General features: G+C 37.6%; 2 protein-coding genes across 2 annotated transcripts in view; one reads left to right on the top strand and one right to left on the bottom strand.

The window, feature by feature from the left end:
- The first annotated feature begins 897 nt into the window (after positions 1-897).
- Positions 898-11505, top strand: htr3a (5-hydroxytryptamine (serotonin) receptor 3A). The gene is made up of 9 exons (XM_053478755.1): positions 898-998; positions 2333-2496; positions 2610-2654; positions 2793-2902; positions 4749-4918; positions 5229-5389; positions 5759-5969; positions 8837-9067; positions 10745-11505. Exons 1-9 carry the CDS (start codon positions 932-934, stop codon positions 11029-11031), a joined length of 1446 nt encoding a protein of 481 aa, XP_053334730.1. The 5' UTR covers positions 898-931; the 3' UTR covers positions 11032-11505.
- A 7359-nt stretch (positions 11506-18864) lies between these two features.
- Positions 18865-24913, bottom strand: part of zbtb16a (zinc finger and BTB domain containing 16a) — a 104169-nt gene continuing 98120 nt past the window's right edge. Inside the window, exon 7 of the mRNA XM_053479195.1 lies at positions 18865-23277. Coding sequence (XP_053335170.1) covers positions 23048-23277 — 230 coding nt within the window. The 3' untranslated portion in view covers positions 18865-23047. The remainder of the gene's footprint in view (positions 23278-24913) is intronic.

The raw sequence follows: 24913 nt of genomic DNA, 5'->3' as shown, positions 1-24913 counted from the left end.
GTATAGATAATTGATGGATGGAAAGCTACTTTATTAAATTAAAAAAAATCTAAAATTAACACAATTAATGTTTAAAAAAAAAAACTCTTATGGTTAACTTGAATAAATCCCAAGAGCCTTTCACTGCAGAGGGCTTTTCAGTTGACTATTTTGAACTGATTCTGCCAAATGAAACAAAAACAATTTCAAAAACAAGCTCTCCGAAATGAGAACATTTATTTATGGCATAAAATTATACTTCAGTTCATTCTGAAATAAGAGATAAATAATAAGAAAAATGTGTGCAAATTTAATAATCCATCAAATGACTGTTCTTGGGCATTGCTCTTATGAATCATTTCTTTCTATTTTTTTTCTCATTGCGTATATTTGCAAAGTGGTCCCTGGAATAAAGGAAAAAAAATCAAATATTATTTGTGTTTTATGAGTGTAGTATTTTTGGACAACTAAGTAGTTTTCTATCAGTCACATTTGTTTTCCCTCTCTACAGAACAGGCTAAAAAAAGTCTGTTATTAAAGAGGTACATTTTGATTGTGTTTTGAAGTTCCCAAAGATGTAACTGTACCATTCAGTCATGAACCTTAATTGAATGTTAAACCTGCATCCTCCTCAATTACAAATACTTATGGGAAACAATTCCTACAACTAATCATTTTTGCATTTTAATGCTGACTTTAATAAATTTCATGTTTGAAACCAGGCATAAGCAGCAGGGTACTGATCTCTGTTCTGCTGGAAGAGGATGAGGATGAGGATGAGGGATGGCGACAAAGGAGGTGTGGTTAACAGCTGCAGCAGTGAGAGCTGATGGTAAACTGAAACCCAGGAGAGCAGGAGCCTGAGGAGCATCAGAGTCTTGGAACCTGCCTGATAATAAACCTGCAATAAGCATACAGTGCCTTTATCCTAACCCTCTGTGTTTAGGACAGCATGAGGACTTTAGTGGTGTGGACAGCACTCAGCGTATTTATGCACATTGCAGTAACAGCCTGCTCAGGTGAGTGTGGCTAATTAAAATTTCTCTCTTATTAGTGACCTAATTATATAGAGAAGATATGGATGTGCTAAATACTATCTCAAAAAAAAAAAAAAAAGCAAAATGTTTCAGTTCCTGGAAATATTTATCTTTTGTATCGCTAAGATATATTTTATATCGCAGTCTGAATGTAAAGTGCATACCTGGACCTTATTGATTAATCCTGAGTGTATTTCTATAAAGGTATGCAAAATCCACTTGTTCATGTAATATTTACACATTGAAAGTATAAAAGATGTTCATAATGGCCTCAGTTCAGTGGCAAGAATAAAAAATAGCAGCACTTTAGGATGATCATTAAATCGATACAGTGATTTAATGTTAATTGTATCTGGTATGGTTTGTATAAGTTGTTTATTTAAAATCATACTATATAATAACAGTATAATGCTGATGTAAGTTTTGGCATAAGAATACACTGGGATTTTAATGCAACTATAACTATATATATATATATATATATATATACACACACAAATACAAGTAAAAAGAAGAATATTTGGCACTAGGCAGAAATACCACTTTTTTATACTGAAAGCTTGAGTATCAGATGATAATTATAACCTTCTTATATATTTTTCCTTAAATACAATAAAATAAATGTAAACTATCACCTATAAATCTTTTACAATGAGGAAAATATAAATGAAATAAAAATGAATTTAGTATGTACAGTCAACGTAAAAATAAATAAATATTTACAGTTCCAGATTTGATTCTGAACTTTTCATTTTTTACATGATCAGATGTTATTGACCCTTATATTCATTCTGGGCATTGGATCGATACAATGTCTAGTAATGGGTACTGAAATATGATAGGTTGTATAGCATAGGAAATTTTATATTGTGTTTTTTCCCAAAGACACAAGCGACATTAACAGCCTGCGTTTATTAAAACTGGAATGGCTGGAAGTAATATTGCCCTAAAGATATTGATACAAGATTTTTTTTTTCAACCCTAAACCTAACCTGGTTCTAACATTGACTATGATGTCTCCTGTGAAGGACTTGGAGTGGGAAATATTGGAATATATTGTGTATTTTGGAATATTGGGAAAGTTTGGTTATACTTTTGAAAAACCACATGTATTTCAAATATGACGGGATTTTAGGACATTTGATTATTTAAACAGAATATTAAAAAATAATGCAAAGCAGAAACTGCAGTGTGTAAAAACAACGAGGACTATATTAAGTTGCATGTTAGTTTCCTAACTATTCCAAATACTCCTTGTGTCTTTAGGTTTTAGTTAAATTCATTCACAAATGTATATGTCTTTTGCACTTTTTCAGTTAAAAGACTTGGCAGTAACCCTGGGCGGTTCGCCAATGCCACTTTAGTGCGGCTGTCGGAGTATTTAAGTGCTGGATATAAAAAAGGAGTACGGCCTGTAAAAGACTGGCGAGTCTCAACCATGGTGGCCATCGACTTAATGGTCTATTCAATCCTGAATGTGGTGAGTAGAATAACTGCTAAACAGAAATACATATGATTATACAAGATTATTACTTCTTAATAATTTTGATTTATGGAAAAATGTTGCCTAAATATGCTATGTGTGTAATGCAGGATGAGAAGAATCAGGTTTTGACAACATATGTGTGGTACAGGCAGGTAGTATATAATGAAATAGAAGCTTATACACTTTCAAATGTAATGTACAAACCATTAAAATGCTATTATTATCATTATTATTATTATTATTATTATTATTATTATTATTCTTTTTAATCTTTACTTACTTGGGTGAAGCAATGGATCGACGAATTCCTTGTTTGGAATCCTGAAGATTTTGATGATGTTCGCCAGATCTCAATCCCAACTGCAAATGTCTGGGTACCTGATATTCTCATCAATGAGTTGTAAGTGCAGTACATATCCAATATTTCGGTTTACATCTTAATAATTGTTGTGACTCATCAGGGACATCTATATTGTATTAGGTCAACTAGTTCTGATTTAAATTACACAAAAAGACTTAAAGTTCCACTTTAACTCATCTCTGGTCTGGCATTTTGATAAACACCTCATATCTAAAAGTTTGAGAACACCTGACCATCACACTCATATGCCGTGTTGAACATATCATTTCGGATTGAGTTTTTCTTTTGCTATTATCCTAAGCTCATGTCTTCTAGGAAGGATTTCCAATAGATTTTTGAGCATAGCTGTGGGATTTGTCCACTCAGTCACAAAAGCATTTGTGTGGTAGCCTGGTGTGCAGTCGGTGTTTCAATTCACCCACAAGCTCTTCAATGGGTCAGTTCTTTGTGCAGGCTGCTTGACCTCTTCCACTCCGGACTTGGCAAGCAATGTCTTCATAAACCTTGCTTTCTGGACAGGTTCAGTGTCATGCTGGAACAGGTTTGGACAAAGACATTGTATACAATTGTGTGCATCCATTTTGTGGCACCACATGATAGCCAGGCATAATAGCCAGGTGTCCACAAACTTTTTTAGTGACCTAATTGTACAGAGAGGATATGGATGTGCAGAATACTATCTAAAAAAAGAAAAGAAAAATGTTCTAGTTACTGGAGATATTCATCTTTTGTACTGTATCTCTAAAATATCTTTTATATTGCAGTCTAAATGTAAAGTACATAACTGGACCTTATTGACTAATCCTGAGTGTACTGCTATTAAGGCACACAACATCCACTTGTCCATGTAATATTTACACCTTGAAAGTATAAAAGGTGTCCATAATGGCCTCACTTCAGCGGCAGGAATAGAAGCACTTTAGGATGATCATTAAATCGATACAGTGATCTAATGTTAATTGTATCTGGTATGGTTTGTATAAATTGCTCATTTAAATAGAATATACTAAGGTTTCAAAATCAGGAAGTTTATGCAACTATAGCCAAACCACAATCTTTAAAATGGTGGATAATAATATATATGAAAATTCTTTTTATAAATACATGTGATAAAAATAAAAATATTTGGCACTAGGCCGAGCTCTTCAATGGATTTGAGGTCACTTCTCTGTGCAGGCTGCTTGACCTCTTCTACTCTCGTCTTGGCGAACAATGTCTTCATAAACCTTGCTTTCTGGACAGGTTCAGTGTCATGTTGGAACAGGTTCGGACCTCTTAATTCTACTGAAGGGAAATCTTAATGCTTCAAAATAAAAGGACATTCCACACAATTGTGTGCATCCATTTTTGTGACACCACATATTGATATGATAGCCAGGTATTCACAAACTTTTGGCTAGATTTTCTTTGGGCATTTAAACTTCTATAAATTGGGTGTGACAGAATCATGAACACCCAACCTTATTTTTTGCTAAATTTTCACCAAAAGCTAGTCTAATCCCATATAAAAGCTAATGTAGCACAAATTTCTGAAAAAAGGTTAATGCTGGCTATGATAGAAATGTATCAGAACACTCAGAGCATCACAACTTGTTGTGTTTTAGAGCATATGAGGCAAAGAGTTTAAGGTTGTTTATCCGCCCGGCTAAAATCTGTATACCTGAAACTTTCTCTTCCATCTTTCTTGTCTTTTAACTGATCCATTGCAATTAGTCAAATGACTATTAAACAGTATGTCAAAATATTTCAAAGACAACAGTACAAATTGTTCAACACCACCACCTTCTACTGTATCGAATTACGGTTCTCATAATCCGTTATCATTTTATCATCTATTTATAAATTTCCCTTTGTTACATTTTCCTCTGTGGATTTATCCTTACAGTGTAGATGTTGGAAAGTCTCCTGACATTCCGTATGTGTACGTAAGCAATGAGGGACTTGTGCAGAACTACAAACCTATTCAGGTGGTAACAGCCTGCTCTCTCAACATCTACAACTTCCCCTTTGATGTCCAGAAATGCAACCTTACTTTCCAAAGCTGGCTGCACACTAGTAAGTTTACCTGCCCTTTATTACATAATAAGATCACCCCAGTATTTATGTCTTTCTGGAGAAATTATTTAATAAGTTTAATTAGGTTATATACATCTATAGATGTCAGGTTTACATAAAAATGTGATATTCGATAATGAGGAACCCAGTGCACTAACACTGGTTTATTATGTAAATTATTGAAACATTTTTTCACAACAAGGTAACACCGATTTAATTGAGTACTGGCAAAGCCGTCAGCATTGCACCTCTCTCCAGGAAGCTGTGATCAGTCTAAATGAAGTGACCTTTAGCATCTCTCGTCCTGTAGTTAATGACATCAACATCACGCTAATTAGGACCCCGCAGGAAGTGAAGGATGACAAGATTTTGTTCATGAACCAGGGAGAGTGGGAGCTGCTGCACGTCCTGTCCAAGTACAATTCCTTCAGTGTGGACGGTGATGACCACTATGCTGAAATGAAGTTCCATGTGTGTACCCCCTCATCCATGTACACTATTAGAATTTCCTGACTATTCGTAACTTACATTAATACCTAACCAGGGATAACTAACATTTAAATGCTAGTTAAACTATTTTCTTACTCCTAATTTTGTTGATCAGACATTACTGTGGTGGCCAAAATTTTAACATTTCATTTGCTTAACTTTTTTTTTTTGCTTGCATGAACCAGTGATTTTGCAGCTCCAGTGCAAAACATCAGAAGCCAAACATGCCTTTACTGATCGATCACATATGGAATGAGAGAAAAATTTGGCCAAACTGTTTCAATAAAATTCGACATTTCTAGTTTTGCCACCACATTACCGGTAAATTGCTTCTCATGCTGCTACCCTCAGGTGGTGATTCGCCGCAGACCGCTGTTCTACACCGTCAATCTACTTCTCCCCAGCATATTCCTGATGGTGATGGATATAGTGGGTTTCTACCTCCCCCCTGACAGCGGGGAGAGAGTATCCTTCAAGATCACTCTGCTGCTGGGATACTCCGTCTTCCTCATCATCGTCTCCGACACACTGCCAGCCACCGCCATTGGCACCCCTCTCATTGGTAAATGGTCCATCTTGTTTTGAGTACAAAAAACATGGAAGTAATGCTAGTGCTGTGTGAAGGAGCATGACAGAGTGAAACATTTGTCGTTAGCCATGAAAGCGATATGAATTATTACAGTGATGTGGTGGAAAATGTCTTCCTATATGAAACAAACTTGTGTTGAATTTATCTGAACATAACTACTATATTAAAAATATGCAGCTCTCTTTGCATATAAAGAGATATAGAAACTACTCATTAAAATCAGCAAAATTCCATACACCGAGACACAATGTAATCCAGTATTATACAAACGGAAAAGTGATGTTTTTCTTTGAGATTACAGGAAGTCCCTAACATACAAACGAGTTCCACTCCCAAAACTAGTTCATAAGTCCAATTTGTTTGTTAGTCCAATCAAGGTACTAGAACCCTAACTCAATTGGCTATGCATACTGTAAAACTAACATGTTCCATGATCTTGTCCTTGTTCTTTAGAATTGTGCAGATGATTGAGCGATTCATGTTAAAAAAATGAGCAATGTTTTCCCATTGTGCCAACCTCTCAATTATTTTAACTTTTGTGTCCATCATTATTGAGGCTTATATTCAAAAGTTTGTAACTTGAATGTTCATACATAGAGCACTTCTTGTACAAGAATGATAATGAGACAAGTAGGCACAGAAGCCACACCTCCTTTAGAGGAACTGACAGATATACTGTAGAGGCCATGTCTATACAGTATTTCTGTGATTGAAAGGCACAGGTGCCACACCTCCTTTATTGTGATTGACAGGCACATAGGCCACACCTCTTACGCTACGACAGATAAGTGTAGATGCCATGTTTCCCCTTATTTTGATTGACAGAAACACCTCCTTCATTCAGCCAGACAGGCACAGAAAATCCCCTCTTTCACTAGGACTGATAGGTACATAGGCCACACCTTTTTCCTGTGACGGACAGACACAGACACCACACCTCCTTCAGTAGGATTGAAATATACAGAGGCCACACCTCCTTCTCTTTAAATAACAGAGACACAGACATTATGCCTCCTTCACTGGGACTGACAGGTACATAGACCCCACCTCTTTTACTGGGACTGGCACATTAGCTATGATAAGTACAGGTAAATGTCGTTCACTTTTATGACTCATGGTTAAAAGTCTGTGGAGATTATCAGTCGTCCAGAATCATGGTATCCCAGTGGCAGCTAGACATGCTTAAAGGTGATGAAGCTGTTTTACTTCTCAACTGAAAGGTTTCATCGGTTCTAACTAATTGCCTTGGAGAGACAGACGTATAAACCTCAAAGTGAAGTCATTGACACCCTGATGGTCACCTGGTGGTTGTTGTTCCACCAGGCTTTCATGTGTGTCATTAGGGTCACTTGAGTCAAAGCATGAACAACTGTAAAACTGCCCCATGAGTGATGAAAGAACTGCATTGTAAGTGGGTGATAAGTGGTGTCTAAGTAAGGGTTGTTCCAGGTTGACGTAGATGGCTTCCTTTATTCCTCTTTCAAGCCATCAGTCTTCTCTGTCTCTGAATGTGGACATTGCCATCTTCAAAGGAGTGATACTTGTCTGTAGGATGCCAATGGACTGCTGAGTCTTATCCTCTCTTGTGTTATGCTACGCATTTTTTTGTTTGTGTTGACAGCACAGTATCCCTTCCAGTTCATCCCAAATGTACTCGATGGGGTTGAGGCCAGGGCTCTGTGTGGGCCAGTCAAGTTCTTCCACATAGTCATGTTAAAATAGGAAAGGGCCTTCCCCATACAGTTGCCACAAAATTGGAAGCAAAGGATTGTCCAAGATGTCTTGATATGTTAATGCATTAAGATTGATGATGAAACCTTCACCAAACACACCACTACAGTGGGCAGTCACACAGGAAAGGAAACAGAAGCCTCAATATTATACAGGAATCAACACATGCTCTCTCACCATCCTCTGTAGCACCAACTAGTGGTGATCAGAACCCTATGCTACTGGGATACAGATAATGTGCCTACAAATCTGGATGGAAAGCAGAAGGGAAACAAACACATTAAGTAATTACTCAAAACATGTGGTTATTTAAGCTGACTTTTTCATTAAATCCACGAAAAGATGCAGTAGGATTGCTTCCACAACAGACAGAGACAAAAAGAACAACAAGTGCAACAACATTGTCATGCCATATGTTGCTAGAATAGCTGAAAAACTCTGGAGGATTTTCAACAAACACAGCATCACTGTACTTTACATTTCAAACCTAGTAACGCCCTGAGGCACAAAGTTGTCCAATACAAGGACAAAACACCCAGATATAAGCAGAGTAATGTACTATATGCAGTCCAAATCCCAAAGGAGAGCACACAGAAACCACTACAGAAACCAAATAACCACTTTATAGGCACATGGTAGAAACAAGAGAGCCAGCTCCTCAGGACAAGACTCAGCAGTCCATCTGCATCTGAAAGACATGGGTCACTCCTTCAAAGATCGCAATGTCCACATTTTGGAAAGAGAAACCATCTACATCTACCTAAAACAAATCTCTTTAAATAAAGGACCTAAGCTTAGACCGACCAGGGCACTTACAATACCTGTTCAGACTCAGGTGACCCTAACGATAGACATGGAGGCTTGGAGTTAGAACTGATAAAAGCTTACAGATGAGAGGTACAGTAAATAATCATCAGAAGGTTTAAGCAGGTCCAGTTTCTACTGAAGAGCATCTTATGGTTAAAAGAAAACAATCCCATAAATTCAAATTAAGGCAATTTTTTAAAAATCACGAAATGTTTCAAATAGTTGCATACTGTAAGTATCATACAAACAGTATCCAAAGTGTAATGTATTGAGATGTTTAATGCTGTTTTTGTTTATGTTAGGTGTGTACTTCATTGTGTGCATGGCCCTTCTGGTGATCAGCCTCACTGAGACAGTGCTGATTGTAAGGCTGGTGCATAAGCAGGATCTGCAGACCCATGTGCCACAATGGGTGAAGTACCTAGTCCTGGAGAAGGCCACCATACTACTCTGCATCCGCAACAAGAAGTTCTGCTCCCTGTTGGCGCATGAGACTGACCTGCCACACTACACGGAGAATAACATGAACACAGGTGGGTATACAGAAAAGGTACTGTGGCAAAAACGTTTTTTTTTTTTTACTGATCATTAAAAATTTTTTTTTTTCATTAGACAAAATGAAATCTTCAGAGTTATTGATGATAGGATCAGTTAGGTTGGGACATCTTAAATTTATTTCATTCCTTTGTCTTACTTGCAGTGAGGTTAAGGTACTCATAATGGTTGAGATTAAATTAATGACTGTGTACTGACACCTAAAGTATCTAACTGCTGAACTGGTGCCTTGATATCTTAATGGTCCTAAATGAAGTGTATAAGATATGTTACGTGAGTAAAGTTAAGCTACTGCAATAATAACCACCAGCATATTTAATATCTTTAATAACTTAATGACAAACTTTTGTTGTAGTACCATATACATAGAAGTTACATTCAGTTACATTTATTTGTGGTATTTGGCTAATTGAATGCTAATTGAAAGAAACTATGAATAGGACAGTCTTAGTCCATACTTTACTTTATGGCACTAGTAGTGATTTACAGTATCTATTTTTACGCTTAACTGTATGTGGTAAATTCATGAAAGATATTTATATCATATTCAGGCCAAAACAACTGCCTCTTTTTATGCCACAGTTACACCTTAAGTACCATTTTTTCTTGCTAGTACCTCTCTAGAGCAGGTATCAAAATCCATACTACTGAAAACAGTAGAACTGGACTCATTTCCAAAGGGGAAAAGCATAGTTTCTGGCTTATAGTGCTAAAATCTAACAGAAATCTTCCCCAGTTTGCAGGATCTAAGGCTAACTGCAAATTGAAAAGAATCTTATTCAAATCATTTGTGCACCACTGCTTATTTCTACAACTTTGTATGTACAGTATTTGTTATAAAATTTTATGCATTTATATGCTGATTACAACATCAGAAGTACAATTTTAAGACTTCTGCTTGGTATTAACATTTGTCAAAATGTAGGAACCCAAAGAGGAAGTTCTGTCTTTATTAGTACCACACTTCTGGACTTTTTTGGGTTCATTTTGTAACCTTTGGTCATACAGTTAGTTTTAACATACAATACAGTATATTATACAATAAGTTCAAGATATTATACAGTAAGGACAGTATATTATACAGTAAGTGGAGGATCTAGTGTGTATGGCACTCTGGGCGAATTCCTCTTCAGCATTCTGCCAAACAAACAAATAAAGATGAATAGAAAATGTGATGGCTGGTCAGGATAATAAATTAAATTTTTAATTACACTTTTTGACACTTTACAGTTTGTCTGTGTCACTCTACTTGGCTCATGCTGTCCTACAATGATTGTAACCTTTTTGGTTAGACCAAAAAACAATAAAATTAGCGATCATATCTCATTATCATTTATGTTATATGTACTAAAATTAGTCAATGTGTGTTTAGCAATTTTAGATTTTTTTTTCCAAATCACTCAAAGGCATCACATTTATGTAATCGCCTTACATGATTTTTACCAACAGGCTGTTTGAATTTTTACCAACAGGCTGTTTGAGCTTTGATTTATAAAAAAATAATAAATTGGCGCATAGGCTCTAGAACTCAGTCGAAGGAGACGCCAAAATAAAATGTTAAACAATTATGTGCTTTCATCTTCGTGGCAAAATTTTAAAACTTGAAGGTCAGATGTCCACAAACTGTTGACCTTTATCTGTTTTTCTTTTGTCAGCACGTTGTAACCACCACCACTATGACAGCTCCAGAGACGTGGACAGGAATCTCGTTATGGGAATTCCCATTCGGGAAAGCACTCCTCCAGTCATGGACAACATCCTGCATGAAGTCTCGTCCATCCGGCAGTACCTGGAGAAGAGACAGGCGTGTCGAGACATTGCAAAGGAGTGGTTGCAGGTGGGATACGTGCTGGATGTACTGCTCTTCAGAGTCTACCTGCTGGCCATGCTGGCCTACAGCATCACCCTGGGCACGCTCTGGTCCGTCTGGCAGTATGCCTGAGAGAGCATACATCCTTTTTGCTGCCTCTTTACTTAAAAGCAGTTGCTGTGTGTTGACAGTTAACACATCTGTGTAAAATTGACATACACTCGACACAACTGGTGTGCCACACCAGAATTGCTAAATGGTCAAGCACTGCAGTAAAACTGCAGTAGGTGTGTCAGCGAGACTCACTGTGCCCCTCAACAATTTCAGCTTTTATTGCAAAATATAACCGCTGATGTCACTTTAAATGTTGGATAAAATGTTTGGTTGTGTAGAAGTATGTGTAACATCTGAATAAGCATTATAGAAATCTATAACGACTTTAAAGATAAAGTCTGAACCATAAACCAGAGCACCTAACCAGCATTTGTATCTGTAGCTACTATTGCTGTATCTGTAGTGACTTTTTAAAAATTTAACCCCCTTACAGAATATTCATGTTTTTAAGTGTATTTATTACGTGTATATGATTTCTTAGACAATTCACAGAATTTTCACAGGTAATTATTTCCATTTTTTTTCTCTTCAAACACTTGATTTTTTTATTTTGTGTTATACTTTTTTTCTTACATAATTTTTTCTACAACTAGGTCATGTGACTTAGCTTCTCACATGTAATACCTCATGAGATTAATTTAATTTTCAAGTGTAATTTATTTCATATGCAGTGCATGTGCCATTTTTAAAAAATTATTTCCCATTTAATTAAGTCAATTAAATAACATGAGTTTCTGATTTTTATTACACCCTCAGTTTAATTTTCACATTAGTCATATAATCACAAGTGGATAAACATATGGTTATATGAAATGATGTGAAATGTGATTTTTGTTTCATAAGGGCCTTGTCAATGTGAATATAATATTATGAACATATTTATGAAGACTGTTAACAATATCACATTTTGAGCTTCTATCATCATTAACAGCGACTTAAAATGAAGTCGTTTTGTTATACACACCTGCTGTTTATTATAAATTCTCTTCTCGGTGTATGCCTTAATCATTTTAATGGTAGTGTCTTTGTCTTTTAATTGAAACGCGTACTAAAATCCAATGTATCAAAAGTATGCAAATGTTGTATTTTAATGGCAGATAATATCCAAAATATCTCAATGTCTTACATACATGTGAACATACACATACACAGTTTTTCTTCTAAATCAGCCAGGACCTAATTGATGTCTTGAGTTTGCTTTAAGCTACAGTATGATGCTATAACATAGAGCTATGAGGCTACAAGAAGCTTAGTGCTAGTAGTTTAAACTTAAAACAGCACACAGAAGACATAGTTCGGCTCAAGTAGCATTTGTACAACAAAAAAAAATCCAAAGTGAAACAATATTATAACCTGAAATGAACTTTACTTCTAGCATAGCATACAATTCCAGCTAACTTAGATGCTAGCGTGGAATGAAAATGAAGCTGAGGAAGAAAGCAACGTCTAATCCAAGATGGCTGCCAAGATTGTTTTTAGCTCTGTGATGTTTTGTATTTTTTTTTTAGTTGACTGTGTATTATACATTGTCACAATGTGTAATGATTAAGGTTTTAAGTATTAAAGGAAAATTCACCATACATGACTCAGCATTTTTGTAATTAACATATTGTATCCTATTATGTTATCCATTAGTAAATTAAATGTTTTTAGTTACTTTTTTCTGTCCTGCTGGTCTATTTTTATTATTTAGTTTTATTAGTTTAGTATGAGGGCTGTTCAAGTAAAACCGAGAATTATGATTGGACACAGTTATGAGAGTAAAAACTACCTTTATTTATCCCATGCTAATCCACATAACCACATGCTACACTAATGCACTTATCTCAGAATTTCACTACTCCAGAGTCATGATCGAACTGCCTACTTCACGTCTGAAACGCTGGCCTCCCAGGGAGCTCCTTTAATTTCGCAAACATCCCGGAATGGCTTAGAGCGAGGTCAGGTCTGCACAGGGGATGTGGAAATAACTCCCACCCGAGTTGTAATGTGGTGGTTATGAATGATTGTGTGTACAGTTCCCACAGACTGATGCATGTCTCCTACAAGATCAGGCGTTCCACTTGCTGAATGTTCAGAGCGACTACAGTGTGCTTAGAGCCACCTTGGCTGGGATCGCCATTCACCGAAGTATGACATTTTTAATACATTTTGCACTGTTTACAAGTTTTATTGCAGATAAGAGTCTCATCATTGTACTTTGTTTGAAGTTTTCTGGAAATATCAATCAGTTTTATGTCTTCATTCACAAGAAATTTCATCACAAGCTCTGGTTTGACTTGGATGCCCCTCGTACATTACCTACAACGCTGCGCACTTACCGGCTCATCATGGTGTGGGTGGGATTTATTCTGCAATCAGAATGTTATTATATTCCACCTCTGGACATGTTTTTTTTTGTTAGCATCAAGTTATCCAGCTTAATGTCTTTAGCATATTCTTGTTCTGATAACAGCAATCTGCATATTAAATATTAAAGATTTAACAAGCATATGTCGATCTAAAGCAAATTATTATTTTAATACTGTAGTATCATCAATTTGAAAGTAAGACGTGGTACTTTGTTTACTGCTAATGTACAGCCATGTTCATTTAATGAAATTTGCTAAATTCTGAGTTATTGAGTTTTTTGTGTTCCTGGTCAGACGTTGGGAATAACAAGTCATGACCTTTACTCTAATGTTTAGTCTAATTAGCCCTTGTTTCCGAGCTTTAGTAATTCTAACCTCCTCATCTGTACACTCTGCATAAACAGATCTGCTAATACTGCCATCAATGCCATCATGCTCATCATCTTGTATAATTGCTAATCAGACAAGCTGAGTCTCTGTTGTATCTGAGCGCAATTGCTTTGTCTGGCTGCACTGCGTACTGGGATTCTGAGTCCAGTGTTTGCCGTCTCCACCACTTTTACACTCGGTTCTCATTAATCTGATGTTAAATGTCTCTGGAAAATGGTGAGTGAGAAAAGCTCTTGCTTTTTTGCTTTTAAGAGCTATCAGCAAAACCTGACCATTATGTTTAATGTTGATGATTTTTTTCTCCTCGCCTTTTAAACGCTGTTGTAATGTTCCCGTATTACATCAGCATCGTACACAGTTGCTAACTTCTAGCAAAAATAACAAAAACTAATCACTAACCAATGAATTTGCATCACAATCACTGAAACATTACAAATATTTCAATATAAATTTCATGCATTTTAAGGTTTTTCTTAATTATTTTTTTTAAAGATTATATGTATTTGTTGGCTGTAATTGTTTAATTGCTTCAGGAATCTAAATGATGGTTAAGAGGGAAAACCTGCCTCTTTTTTCATTATATGGAAGTTGGGTATTATTAGTCGCCTTAGGACTAACCCTAAATGTATTTATAGTAAAGATTTTTTGTAACCTCACCAGGAGGCTTATTGTGATTGGATAAATGGCACTGACACCCTAGATAATTAAAGGAAAAATCTGTTAAACAGACAATGGCAGCATTGATCACAATACAATCAATGCAACATCATCTAGGCAGCCAGTCGGAGCATGCTTTCTGCAATTCACAAGCCATTATCCCATCAGCCAGGGCTGTAAAACAGTAAGTAATTTGATATACTTATTGCTACACTTAGTCTTAACAGTTTATATATATCTGAGAACAAAGTGTGACGGCTAGACAACTGTGTCAGAGGATCTCCAATGTGAGTTTATGATATCCGGTATGCAGTGGTTAGTGCGTGCCAAAAATCAGGATGGATTGATGTGCATGGAGAGCAAAGGCTAGTCCATCTGTTAATCCCGATAATGCTGACAGTCACTTAGGCTTTGCTTACCTGAGGAAAAAGATGGCACCAGTATACACTATGAGAGTTATATCCTGGCATCAATCCCGGAATTCATGTGGATGTTACTTTGACTCATATCAAACATTAAACATTAATGCAAAACAATTACAACCTTCCATGGCAGCAATGCCTACTAATGGCAGTGGCATCTTTCAGTAAGATAAGACTTTGCTACACTGCAAAAACTGTTCAGAAGTGTTTTTTGAGGAACATGAGAAATAGTTCAAGGTGTCAAATTAACTTCCAAATTCCACAGATTTCAAATCTTATCTGATTAAGTATCTCTGGGATGTGTTGGACAAACAAGTCCAATCCATGCAGGACCACCTTGTAACATATAAGACTTAGGGGATCTACTGCTAATGCTTAGGTGCCTGACAGCAGAGCAAACCATCAGAGGTCTTGTGGAGTCCATGTCATGAAGCATCAGAGCAATTTCAGGAGGACAGGAAAATCTAGAATATCTACAGTATTTGGCAGGTGGTTTTATTGTTTTGGCTGATCAGTGTGTGGTCCAGTATGAAAATGTTACTGAAACCTGTTGGGAGTGCATGTCATACTTAATCACCACCACTAGAGGGCTATAAAAGCCAAAGATCATGCTGTTGGGCTGTTTTTGTCTGAGGCCATTTCAGAAAGCATCCATGGATAAATCTCATGGGCTGAAGGAAGAAAAACAACACAGTGATTAGTAGTTTTGCAATGAACATCAATCAAGAACAGATCCAACATTAAGTGTAGACAGTGAGCAAGTACAATTTATTCGGCAGGCATCACTTAAAAAACAAAACAAAAAATTTAAACAATTGGTTTAAGTAGGTTCCTTTAGGACATTGCGTGTCTTCTAAATTCACTTGTCAATAGATGTCCCCAAGCTGCCGGCTGAGTCACAGACGCCTACAGTCGTGGCTTAGCTGCAAACACAATCAAAAGGATTTGGACACAACCATGTCCACAATTCATCGCATCACGCTCTTGTCTATAAGATCATATCTGGGTCAAAGAGTACCTAAAAGATGGGACCCCCTTGGCCGGCACACAAAGGCTATTCAGCAGCAGATTCACATTCACTCCAGACCTCTGTCACATGGTGGGGAGGGTCACATGACCTGCACGGTAGCCCACAGTGTGAGATAGGATGCTTCTTTATGATAGTGCGATTTAGAAGAAGGAGGGACCTTTAATGTGATTAGACTGATCTGACACCGAAATATAATCAGCTTTGTGTGTGAATAAAGAAAGGATTTAATTAGCCCTGGGCCCTCCCATAGACACATAGACATGCTCATAGACATTTTAGACTTTTAAACAATCCATCTCTTTTTCAGGACAAAGCAGAGGAACCTATTATAAAATACAGAAACAACCATGCCTTTTCATAATACTCTGACATTTACATTTCACATGTCCAACTTGAGGTGTAAATTGCATTTTCCAGGCTTCCACTTGTACGTGTACACTTCCATTCTCTATACACGTCCTTATCCTACTTTAAATGCACACTGCTGTGTACATAATCCTACGTACAGTATGTTACACACACCAAATCCCACTGACAATGTTATTATTGTACTGGATTGTGGTTGTTTGTTCAGATGAGTCCTCCGAGTCTTCTGAGTAAAGAGCACAGAAGGCTCTCTGGTCTGTGCAACTTAGGATTGTATGCTCGGCTCGTCTGCTTTCTGGAGAGAACGAGAGCTCTTTTGTTTGAGGCTATTTCTCTCCAAATGGTAATCAGAGCAGGCTGTAATGGCAAGTCCTGCACAGCTAATGCTACAGTACATGTGCAACTCCCCTTCAGTAAGCAAAGCACTTATCCAGAGTATCCTGTATTTTTCCACTGCAGGAAGAGAAACAAATGCTCACGGCTCAATGTTTTTATTCACTTTTCTTGGATATAATACACAGTTGCGGGTGGTTCTAAAACGAGTCAATTTACGTTTCATTCAAAACACCTGAAAAAAAATATATCCACCAATACTACAAAAAACTACATTAATGTACTGTAGTAGTCAGAGCATGATCAGATGAAACTTCTCTTAAACGAACTCATCAAACTGATTGATATTTTTCATCATGATGAGACTTACCTGCAGTAAAACATGTGAATGTTGAATATGTTTTAAAGAATGCCAAACATCCATGAATAATGATCGCAGCTGAGGTGATCCACTGCAGTCTTTCCCGTAAATACTCAGCAAGTGGATCGCCAGGTTGTGTAAGGGGCAAATCTATCTGTGTATCTATCTATTCACAAACCCCACTTTTACATTACTGGAACTCGGCTGGGAGTTATTGCAACATGCCCTGTACTGTCCTGTCCTGCCTACAGGTGAGTTCCATTAAAGGAGATCCCGGGAGGCCAGAGTTTCAGACGTGAAGCCGGCAGTCATGCATTCATGGTTTGAGCATACTGAGAAATGCTTCGGCATGGTTTCTGTTCTGCTACACAATAAAATTCTCAAATCGACTTGAACGCCCCTCATACTATAAGTATATTAGGTTTAATGGCCTGATTCTACAGTAAGTGCAGTGTGTAGCGTTTCAACTGGTGTCTTAATCTATTTTCAGCAATTCCAAAAGGACTGAAGATAAACTTCCAGTATTTCCCATTTTGAAGCTTCCATTTATATTTTTATGGTCCTGAAATTACCCACGCTTTCTCTAAATCCTTTTCTCCTTAAATGTCATCCTTAACCTTAAACCAGACAGTATGTACATGCGTCTCCTGTATAGATAGATGAAATCTTTTGAAGCATAAAAAGATACTTTAAGAATCCAGATATTAATAAGCAACACAATTTCAGGACAAATAATACATCTAAGATGAGGTTTATACATGACTTATGTATGTGTAAATTCTGTTTTATTAAATGGGCTTCACAACAATATCTCATTTAATATAAAGATGTTTAACCTCAAGGATCAAACACACTTTAAGGAATACTGTAAGTCATACTGGGGCAGTTCTCATTTTTTATATATAGTAAAAGTATGAATAGGTGGCACAGTGGTGTTGTGGTTAGCACTGTCACATTGCACCTCCAGGGTCTGAGTTTGATTCCCGGCCAGGCTCGATTCCCATCTCTGTGTGCATGGAGTTTTTCCATGTTCTTTCTCGTGCTTGCTGGGTTTCCTACAGTTCAAAGACATGCAGATTAGTCTAATTGGCATTTCCAAATTGCTCATAGCGTGTGTGAGTGAGTGCATGTGTGTGTGCCCTGCAATGGATTGGCACCTCGTCCAGGCTGCCCCTGTCCTAAGCCTCCTGGGATGAACTCCAGGCCCACCCGCGACCCTGACTACAGGATATAGTGGTATAGATGATGAGTGAGTGAGTAAAAGTATGAATAGGTGGCACATTGGGTTATGGTTAGCACTGTCACCTTGCACCGCCAGGGGCTGGGTTCAATACCCATCTCTGTGTGCATGGAGTTTGCATGTTCTCCCTGTGCTTAGTGGGCTTCCTCCGACAGTTCAAAGACATGCAGATTACGGTAATTGGCGTTCCCAATTGCCCCGTAGTGTGATGGATTTGCACCCTGTACAGGGTGTACCCCTGCCTCGTGCTCCAAGTTTCCTGGGATACCCTACGACCCTGTATACTGGATAAAGTGGTATAGACGATAAGTGAGAAATATCGATGTTTGAAACTGAAGATTGAAACTGGAGCTTTTAACGGTACCTGGCCATAAACTCACATAGTAGCATGATCACAAAGTAGCCTGTGTGAACTGGCATTAAGGTCTATGACGCTTAATAAAGAGGTAAAGACATAAAAAAGCCAAACAATCTTAAGTCCACTTTTTATTTATTTTTTTTCTAACTGCAGATTTATGGAATACAACTGAACATTGTTATTGGATGAGACTCATAAATAAAAATACAAAAACAAACAAAAAAAATCACTACAAAACCATCTACCGTTAGTATTATGAAAAAACAAAAAAAAAAATCTCTCACTATTAAAGGCACACAATTTACTTAGTAACAACATTGAGAAGAAAACCTGCAGCATTAAATCTCTTTAATTTCTTTTTTATTTTTTTCCACACTCCATCAGAGAACACTGAAATGTTACAAAGAGATGTGTCTGATCCTACACGTAAAGAAAAACTACATCAGAAACCGATGCCGATATCCGTAGCACAATTGCCAGAAAGTGGTGCTACAAAAATAGCATGTGGCCGGAAAAAGACAAAAGGACCTTTTGCAAAGCTGAATGCAAATTAATTATTATTATTATTATTTTTTTTTACAATTGACAACAAACAGAAAAAAAAATAGTTGAGGCACCTTCTAAGATTAGGCTAAGATTAGGTGCTGAGGTAGACGTAACTAGAACAATTCAAAATAATTATAAAAACACTATTTTTTTTTAGTACAAAGCAACTGGACTGGCACTTGTGCTGTCACAATAAGGAAAAAAGCAGATAAGCGGAAAATGGGATATAGTAAACGTGGGAGATCAGAGTTAGAATGAGAGAGAGAGAGAGAGAAAGAGAGAGAGAGAAAAAGAGAGAGACGGACAGACAGATGGAAAGATATAGAGTGAATTGGAGAGACATTTAGAAAAGCTCTGTTGCGCTTGGTCCGACAGGGCGATTGGTCCTCAGTGCTAATTTAAAATAAAAAAAAAAGGTCTTGGTGCTTCCAACAATATCATCTAGACCTCAATGGCACATGCATGGCAACACGGCATGAAATGTCTACTCTTGCTAAAACACCACACTCGAACACAGTGAGCCAAACTCCAGGGATGCCAGGATGACACTGTCTCTTTGCACATGCTGATGATGTAAGTACTTGAACCAAAATTACAGTAATGTCAAACTGGGGCAGTAATATCGGTGTACTGTACAAAAATAAAGTCACCATCATCAGCTTTCATCAGCAAAACCTGTTGCTGATATAACACAATTGAAAAAAAAAAAAAAAAAAAAAAAACAGTGCCAAAATTTTTGACTTTTTCAAAAAAATCTCTTGAGATAAATGCACATTTCATTCCAAAGAATGTATACATTGTTTATTTTGTGTACAAAATACAGGATCAGATATTTAGTCACTAATGAAAAAGTAGAAAAGAAAAAGATCCTATTACGATCCAATAGGTTTTCCCACATGGACATGGTTACATTATTTTTTTAGCCATTAAGTAGCCACAATGTGATCACAATGGCATCCCTGGAGCTCTAGAGAGACACCGATTAAGTTTTGAAAAATACAGAAAACGAAGCAGATATCGATGGACAATTTGAACAATTTCATTTAGGCACAAATATTACAGAAACATCAGAGTAACATCGAGGGAAGAACTATATCAATGCCAATATCTTTTGATCCTATAGAGAGAAAAGTGGCATAGAACATTAAGGTTTGATTAGTGCATTCGACACTAATAGGCTCTCTCTTACACACACGCGCACACACACTCGTACACTTTTACACTCATACTCCATGGGAAGGTAATAAAAGAAGGTATAGAAGACAGTGACACTAGTGTGTGGCTTAATATCGGTTATTGTTGCCCAGACACTTTTATATCTGCCGTGTTATTTTATTCCTCTTACATTGAGCTACTTAGGCTTGCTTTAAATCTCACAGGGGGGCAAAAGTTCCCCCCGAACTCACAGTGTTTTCCAGAATACTACAAGACACGACAGGTACATTTCTCTACCCCTCCATAAATCTCCGCCCACCCCACCCCGTCTCCCATATCTGCGCCACCCCTATTTTCAGTCACTTCAAGTAACACAAAAACAAAATATTGGCAACATTGATTGTTTGAAGTTGTAAGGATGATTTGTGAGTAATTGATCATTGGCATCATAATACATTTCTCTCTCTTTTTTTTCTGTTATACTTACAAAGCAGACATTTGTGGCTGATTTAGTCCTTCACCTACAATGTATTGACATCCAGAAAAGCAACACTGAATTACAACAACGTTCACACACTTATGTCTAACATTACCAAAGAGGTGCAAGGCTAAAAAGTCCAACCAGAAAAGAACAATGTAAAAAAAAAAAAAAAAGGAACAAACTACAAATATTTGCCCTGCTGAAACCTCAACAAATGGAAAGGGGACCAACACTCAATACAAAAATATCACAATTTTATATATCAAATGGCCTCTGTTGGCTCTTGCTCAGGACTACACTCATATAAAGAAACGTTGATAGACAGGATATCAATTTTTTTTTCTTTCCTTTCATCCTCGATTACCACTTGCAGTCCCAATTGTCCAACGCACAATGCACAGCTGCATATGACCTGTTCTTAGCGGTTCAGGCTTTATGAACCATCTTTTTTTTTCACATTACAAAACTACAATTCTATTCACATATTTTCAAGTTTAATGTTTCTTTTTTTTTTTACTTTAAAGTACTACACTCCATCGATTCCATACATACCTCATAGATCAACTCTTCCCCCAAGCTTAAGGCTTTTAAATCTCTTATCTGCTCTTGAAGAAAAGGTCTGGGGTAAAGGGGGACAGGTGGGTGGTCAGAGCAAATAAATGCATGTTTTTTTTTTTTATTCTTTCCACTTTATCCATCATTAATAAATCTTGCCCTTTACATGTCTTTTCCAAATCTCAACAGACGGAAAGCATGAGATGAAAAGTTGCAATAATTCAAAACTTCAAACACAAAAAAATGTGCTTTTTGCAAAAAAACAAAAACAAAAAACTAAAAAAAAAAAAAAAAAAATTAGAGGTAGCTTACAAAAATGACCAAACCCACAAGCTCTTAAACAAGCAGGGTTAATAACAACAACAACAAAAAAAAAATACCAAGTTTGGTAACAATAACACAATAATAATCTCTCATCACCATGGCACATCATTTTTTCACATCTCTTCTGCAAAACATGGCAGACAGACATAAAATGTGCATGTAATCAAATATACACACACAACAAAAGAAGGAATAAAGGAAAAAAACAAAAAACACAAGCACATGAGGTCACAAAAAAATACGAGGTAATTCAAGCACAACGTGCTAACAAATCAAGGTAAAATAGGAAATACAGACATAGCAAAGGAACATAACCATACAAAGAGTTGATCTATTCTTTCATGGTAGCCCTCAGGGCTGGATAGACCAGACAGGCCTCATACCTCCCATTTGTGAAACTTGCTTTCACTCATCTCTCAGATATGTGGAGACCAGTCCTGTACATCACAGTGCCCTTTAGTGTCCAAGCCACTGGCAAAAGCAGCTTTAGTCATTATTTTGGTCTCTATATCAGAATATACACAGTTGATTAGATTTTTAGTGCGCTCCTTAAATGTAATGTACTGCTGAATCCTGCTTCGAAGCTGATTATTTTGTGTTAAACTGATTTCCTGTCATGTACTTCACGATGAGGAACTAAATGAGTAATAAATGAAGCAAAAAAATTAAGAAAAAAAAAAAGGTCCAGTTAATATTAAATGAAAACATACAGCAGAAGAATGGCGTAACGTGGCACGCGATTATGTTGTATGAGGGCAGGAAAAAAAATCAAACAGAAATTGTCATCGTAATTTGTGCAATGAAGCTATGAAAGGCTATGATGCAGAGACTAAGATTATGTTAAGAAAACTGAAATAGCATATATGAATAGCTGGTTTGTATGCTGGTTAAGCCGATAAACCTTTAATGAATGTCAATCAAGCAGGAAGGCTCTACCCAGCAAGGATCCGTCGTATGATAAAACGTCCCTTCAAAAACCCATAAACAGTACCAGTGACATGATGTACTGTAAGGTTTGTATCTTCCTGGCCGATGTAAGTGCTTGCAACACCTCCTGGTATGTCTGACTTTAGCGGGGTCGAATCTTGGCTAGTAACAAGTGGATAACCAAGAATAATTATTATAAAAAAAAAAATAAAAAAAAAACAGTGAAAGGATGCGAGTTTGAAAAAAAGCTTGAAACAGTGGGAGAATCCTTAATGAGTAGAGCAGACTTCCTGTTTGAGTCACAACACCATCACAGCACAACAGAACGCAATACTACAACATGACAACGCCACCATACTTAAGTACATTTTTTTTCCGTGTCCCCTCTTTCAACTTTGCCTTGCCCAGCCCTGCCGCCGAAAATGTAAACATTCCCCCCTTTTTGCTTCCGCTGTGCATTCCATTCTTATGCTCCCCCAACCCTAATCACAACCTCAATGCCAACCCCAACCCAACCCTACGCAGGCCTCTGCCTCAATCAGACGTAGCACAGGTACAGATAGGTCTTCTCGATCCTCCAGTCTGGTGGGATGTCCTCTGGCTTGTGACCCTTCATGTGCTTCTGCATGGTGGACAAGCTGGGGCAGTACTCCAGGCATATGGTGCACTGGTAGGGCGAGGCGCCGTTGTGGGTGCGCAGATGTTTGATCATGGCTGAGTAGTCCCTCGAGCGCTGGTGACACAGCTTGCACTCGAAAGGCTTCTCACCTGAAAAATGAAAAATGAGAGATGTGGTCACAGTGTCCAGGGACAGATTGGCCAAGAACTTAAACGAAACCTCGAGTCTCTGACATATACCTCAACAAGTAGTTGAATAGGATGTAATCTGCTAAATAAAGAAAAGAGCGATTGAAGAAGAATGGAAATGAGATGGCACGGTGTGAGGGTGCTGGCAGTGGAAGCATTAGCAGTGGAATAATGGTATTACGTTTAATCTGGTCACCCGAATGAATCAGAAGACACTTTATCAGCCAACAGAGCAATGAAGTGTGGAGTATATATTATTGCCTAAACAAGAACATCTGGATCGTTCCATTCTTTCGTCAGGGCTGTAGGGAGATGAGTAGGGCTTGAAATAGAACTTCACATAGTTCTCACGGTGTGAACAGCTACTGTAGCAATTCCTCTCAACTTTATGAAAATGTACTTAACAACAGCGATGGAAACTTTTCAGTGTTTTTTTTCTCACTATAATAATGAAATCATCTAAATGTTGAACTTTATACAGTGCTGCTGGAGAGCACGGTGACGAGGTGAAGGGCAAAACCAGCACCTGTGTTAGGTCACCCAGGTGGAACTCTAATCACCAAGTTGTTTGCTTGTGTCTTTTTCCCTGGTGACAGTGGACTACACTAACCCTGACCCAGATGGTCGGAGCAATGTCACATCCATCTATGCTACAGCCCTAATGAGACAGTCATTAAAGCTGTAGGCAGGCGTGCACATGTGGTCAGTGTACTTTAACCACACTGTAAACAGGGCGGCCTCAGATAACCAGGCAATAATGAATTGCAAATGGAGCTCAGCTATTGATCGGTCATTGACAACGCGGGGGTTGCCGATGTCGATGCTTCATCAAGCAGCTCCCCTTTTGTGCACGCCAGCCTTTGACTGTGAGCTTGTCACTGCTCTTGTTATCTCAGACGCACTCCGTTCGCCGCCAAGGCCCTAGCCTGACAAAAAAAAAGCCAATTATTTGACAGGCTGCCTTGATAGTGTGGCTTAACGGGAGTCTTACTGAGCGGCAGAGGGGAGGAGAAGGGCTGGACGTAGCAGGGAGACCTGGTCGCTCCACTACTGCCCTAATCCCCCTCGTCATGAAGTGAGCTAACTGACAGCAAGGGAAATGGTCTGCCCTTCGGTAACAGCTGTATAGAAGACTAAGACTGTGGAATCAATCAAGCATCCACTTTAAGATGCCAGGTTTTTTTTTTTTTAAGTAGAGCTGATGCAAAAGCACTGACATCTTGAGGTGGAAGGGAAAAAAAAAAAAAAAGTTCACACTTGGCACAGTCATTCTCTTTTTCCCCACCTCAGACCAAATGGACCTGATTCAGAAGTATGTAGAGATGCTTTACTAACTAAATCAAATGAGGACAATTTTGCATGTAGCTTAAATGTAATTGATCAGCTATGATAACATTTGCCCCTTTCAGTTTTGTACTCGAGTTGCAAACCTACCATTGGCTGTTAGCTATAATATCCGTGTAGATCCACTGCAAAACTGAAGAAGCAAACATTGACTCCGAACAAACTGGTTTACGGACTACATTTTGAACAAGGGGAAAATTGTCTAAATTCCTTTCTTTGAAATTCCTTTAATAGCGCTAAAGTGTGACTAAAT

This window comes from Clarias gariepinus, chromosome 19 (genome assembly GCF_024256425.1).
Source record: "Clarias gariepinus isolate MV-2021 ecotype Netherlands chromosome 19, CGAR_prim_01v2, whole genome shotgun sequence".
NCBI lineage: Eukaryota > Metazoa > Chordata > Actinopteri > Siluriformes > Clariidae > Clarias > Clarias gariepinus.
The sequence above is the reverse complement of the archived record's forward strand: the minus strand, read 5'-3'. Positions and strand labels throughout refer to the sequence as shown.

Coding starts and splice junctions, on each gene's coding strand:
- htr3a (XM_053478755.1), top strand. CDS start 932: ATGAGGACTTTAGTGGTGTGGACAGCACTCAGCGTATTTATGCACATT. Junction 2,655..2,792: donor CATATGTGTGGTACAGGCAG/GTAGTATATAAT, acceptor ACTTGGGTGAAG/CAATGGATCGACGAATTCCT. Junction 5,970..8,836: donor CATTGGCACCCCTCTCATTG/GTAAATGGTCCA, acceptor TGTTTATGTTAG/GTGTGTACTTCATTGTGTGC.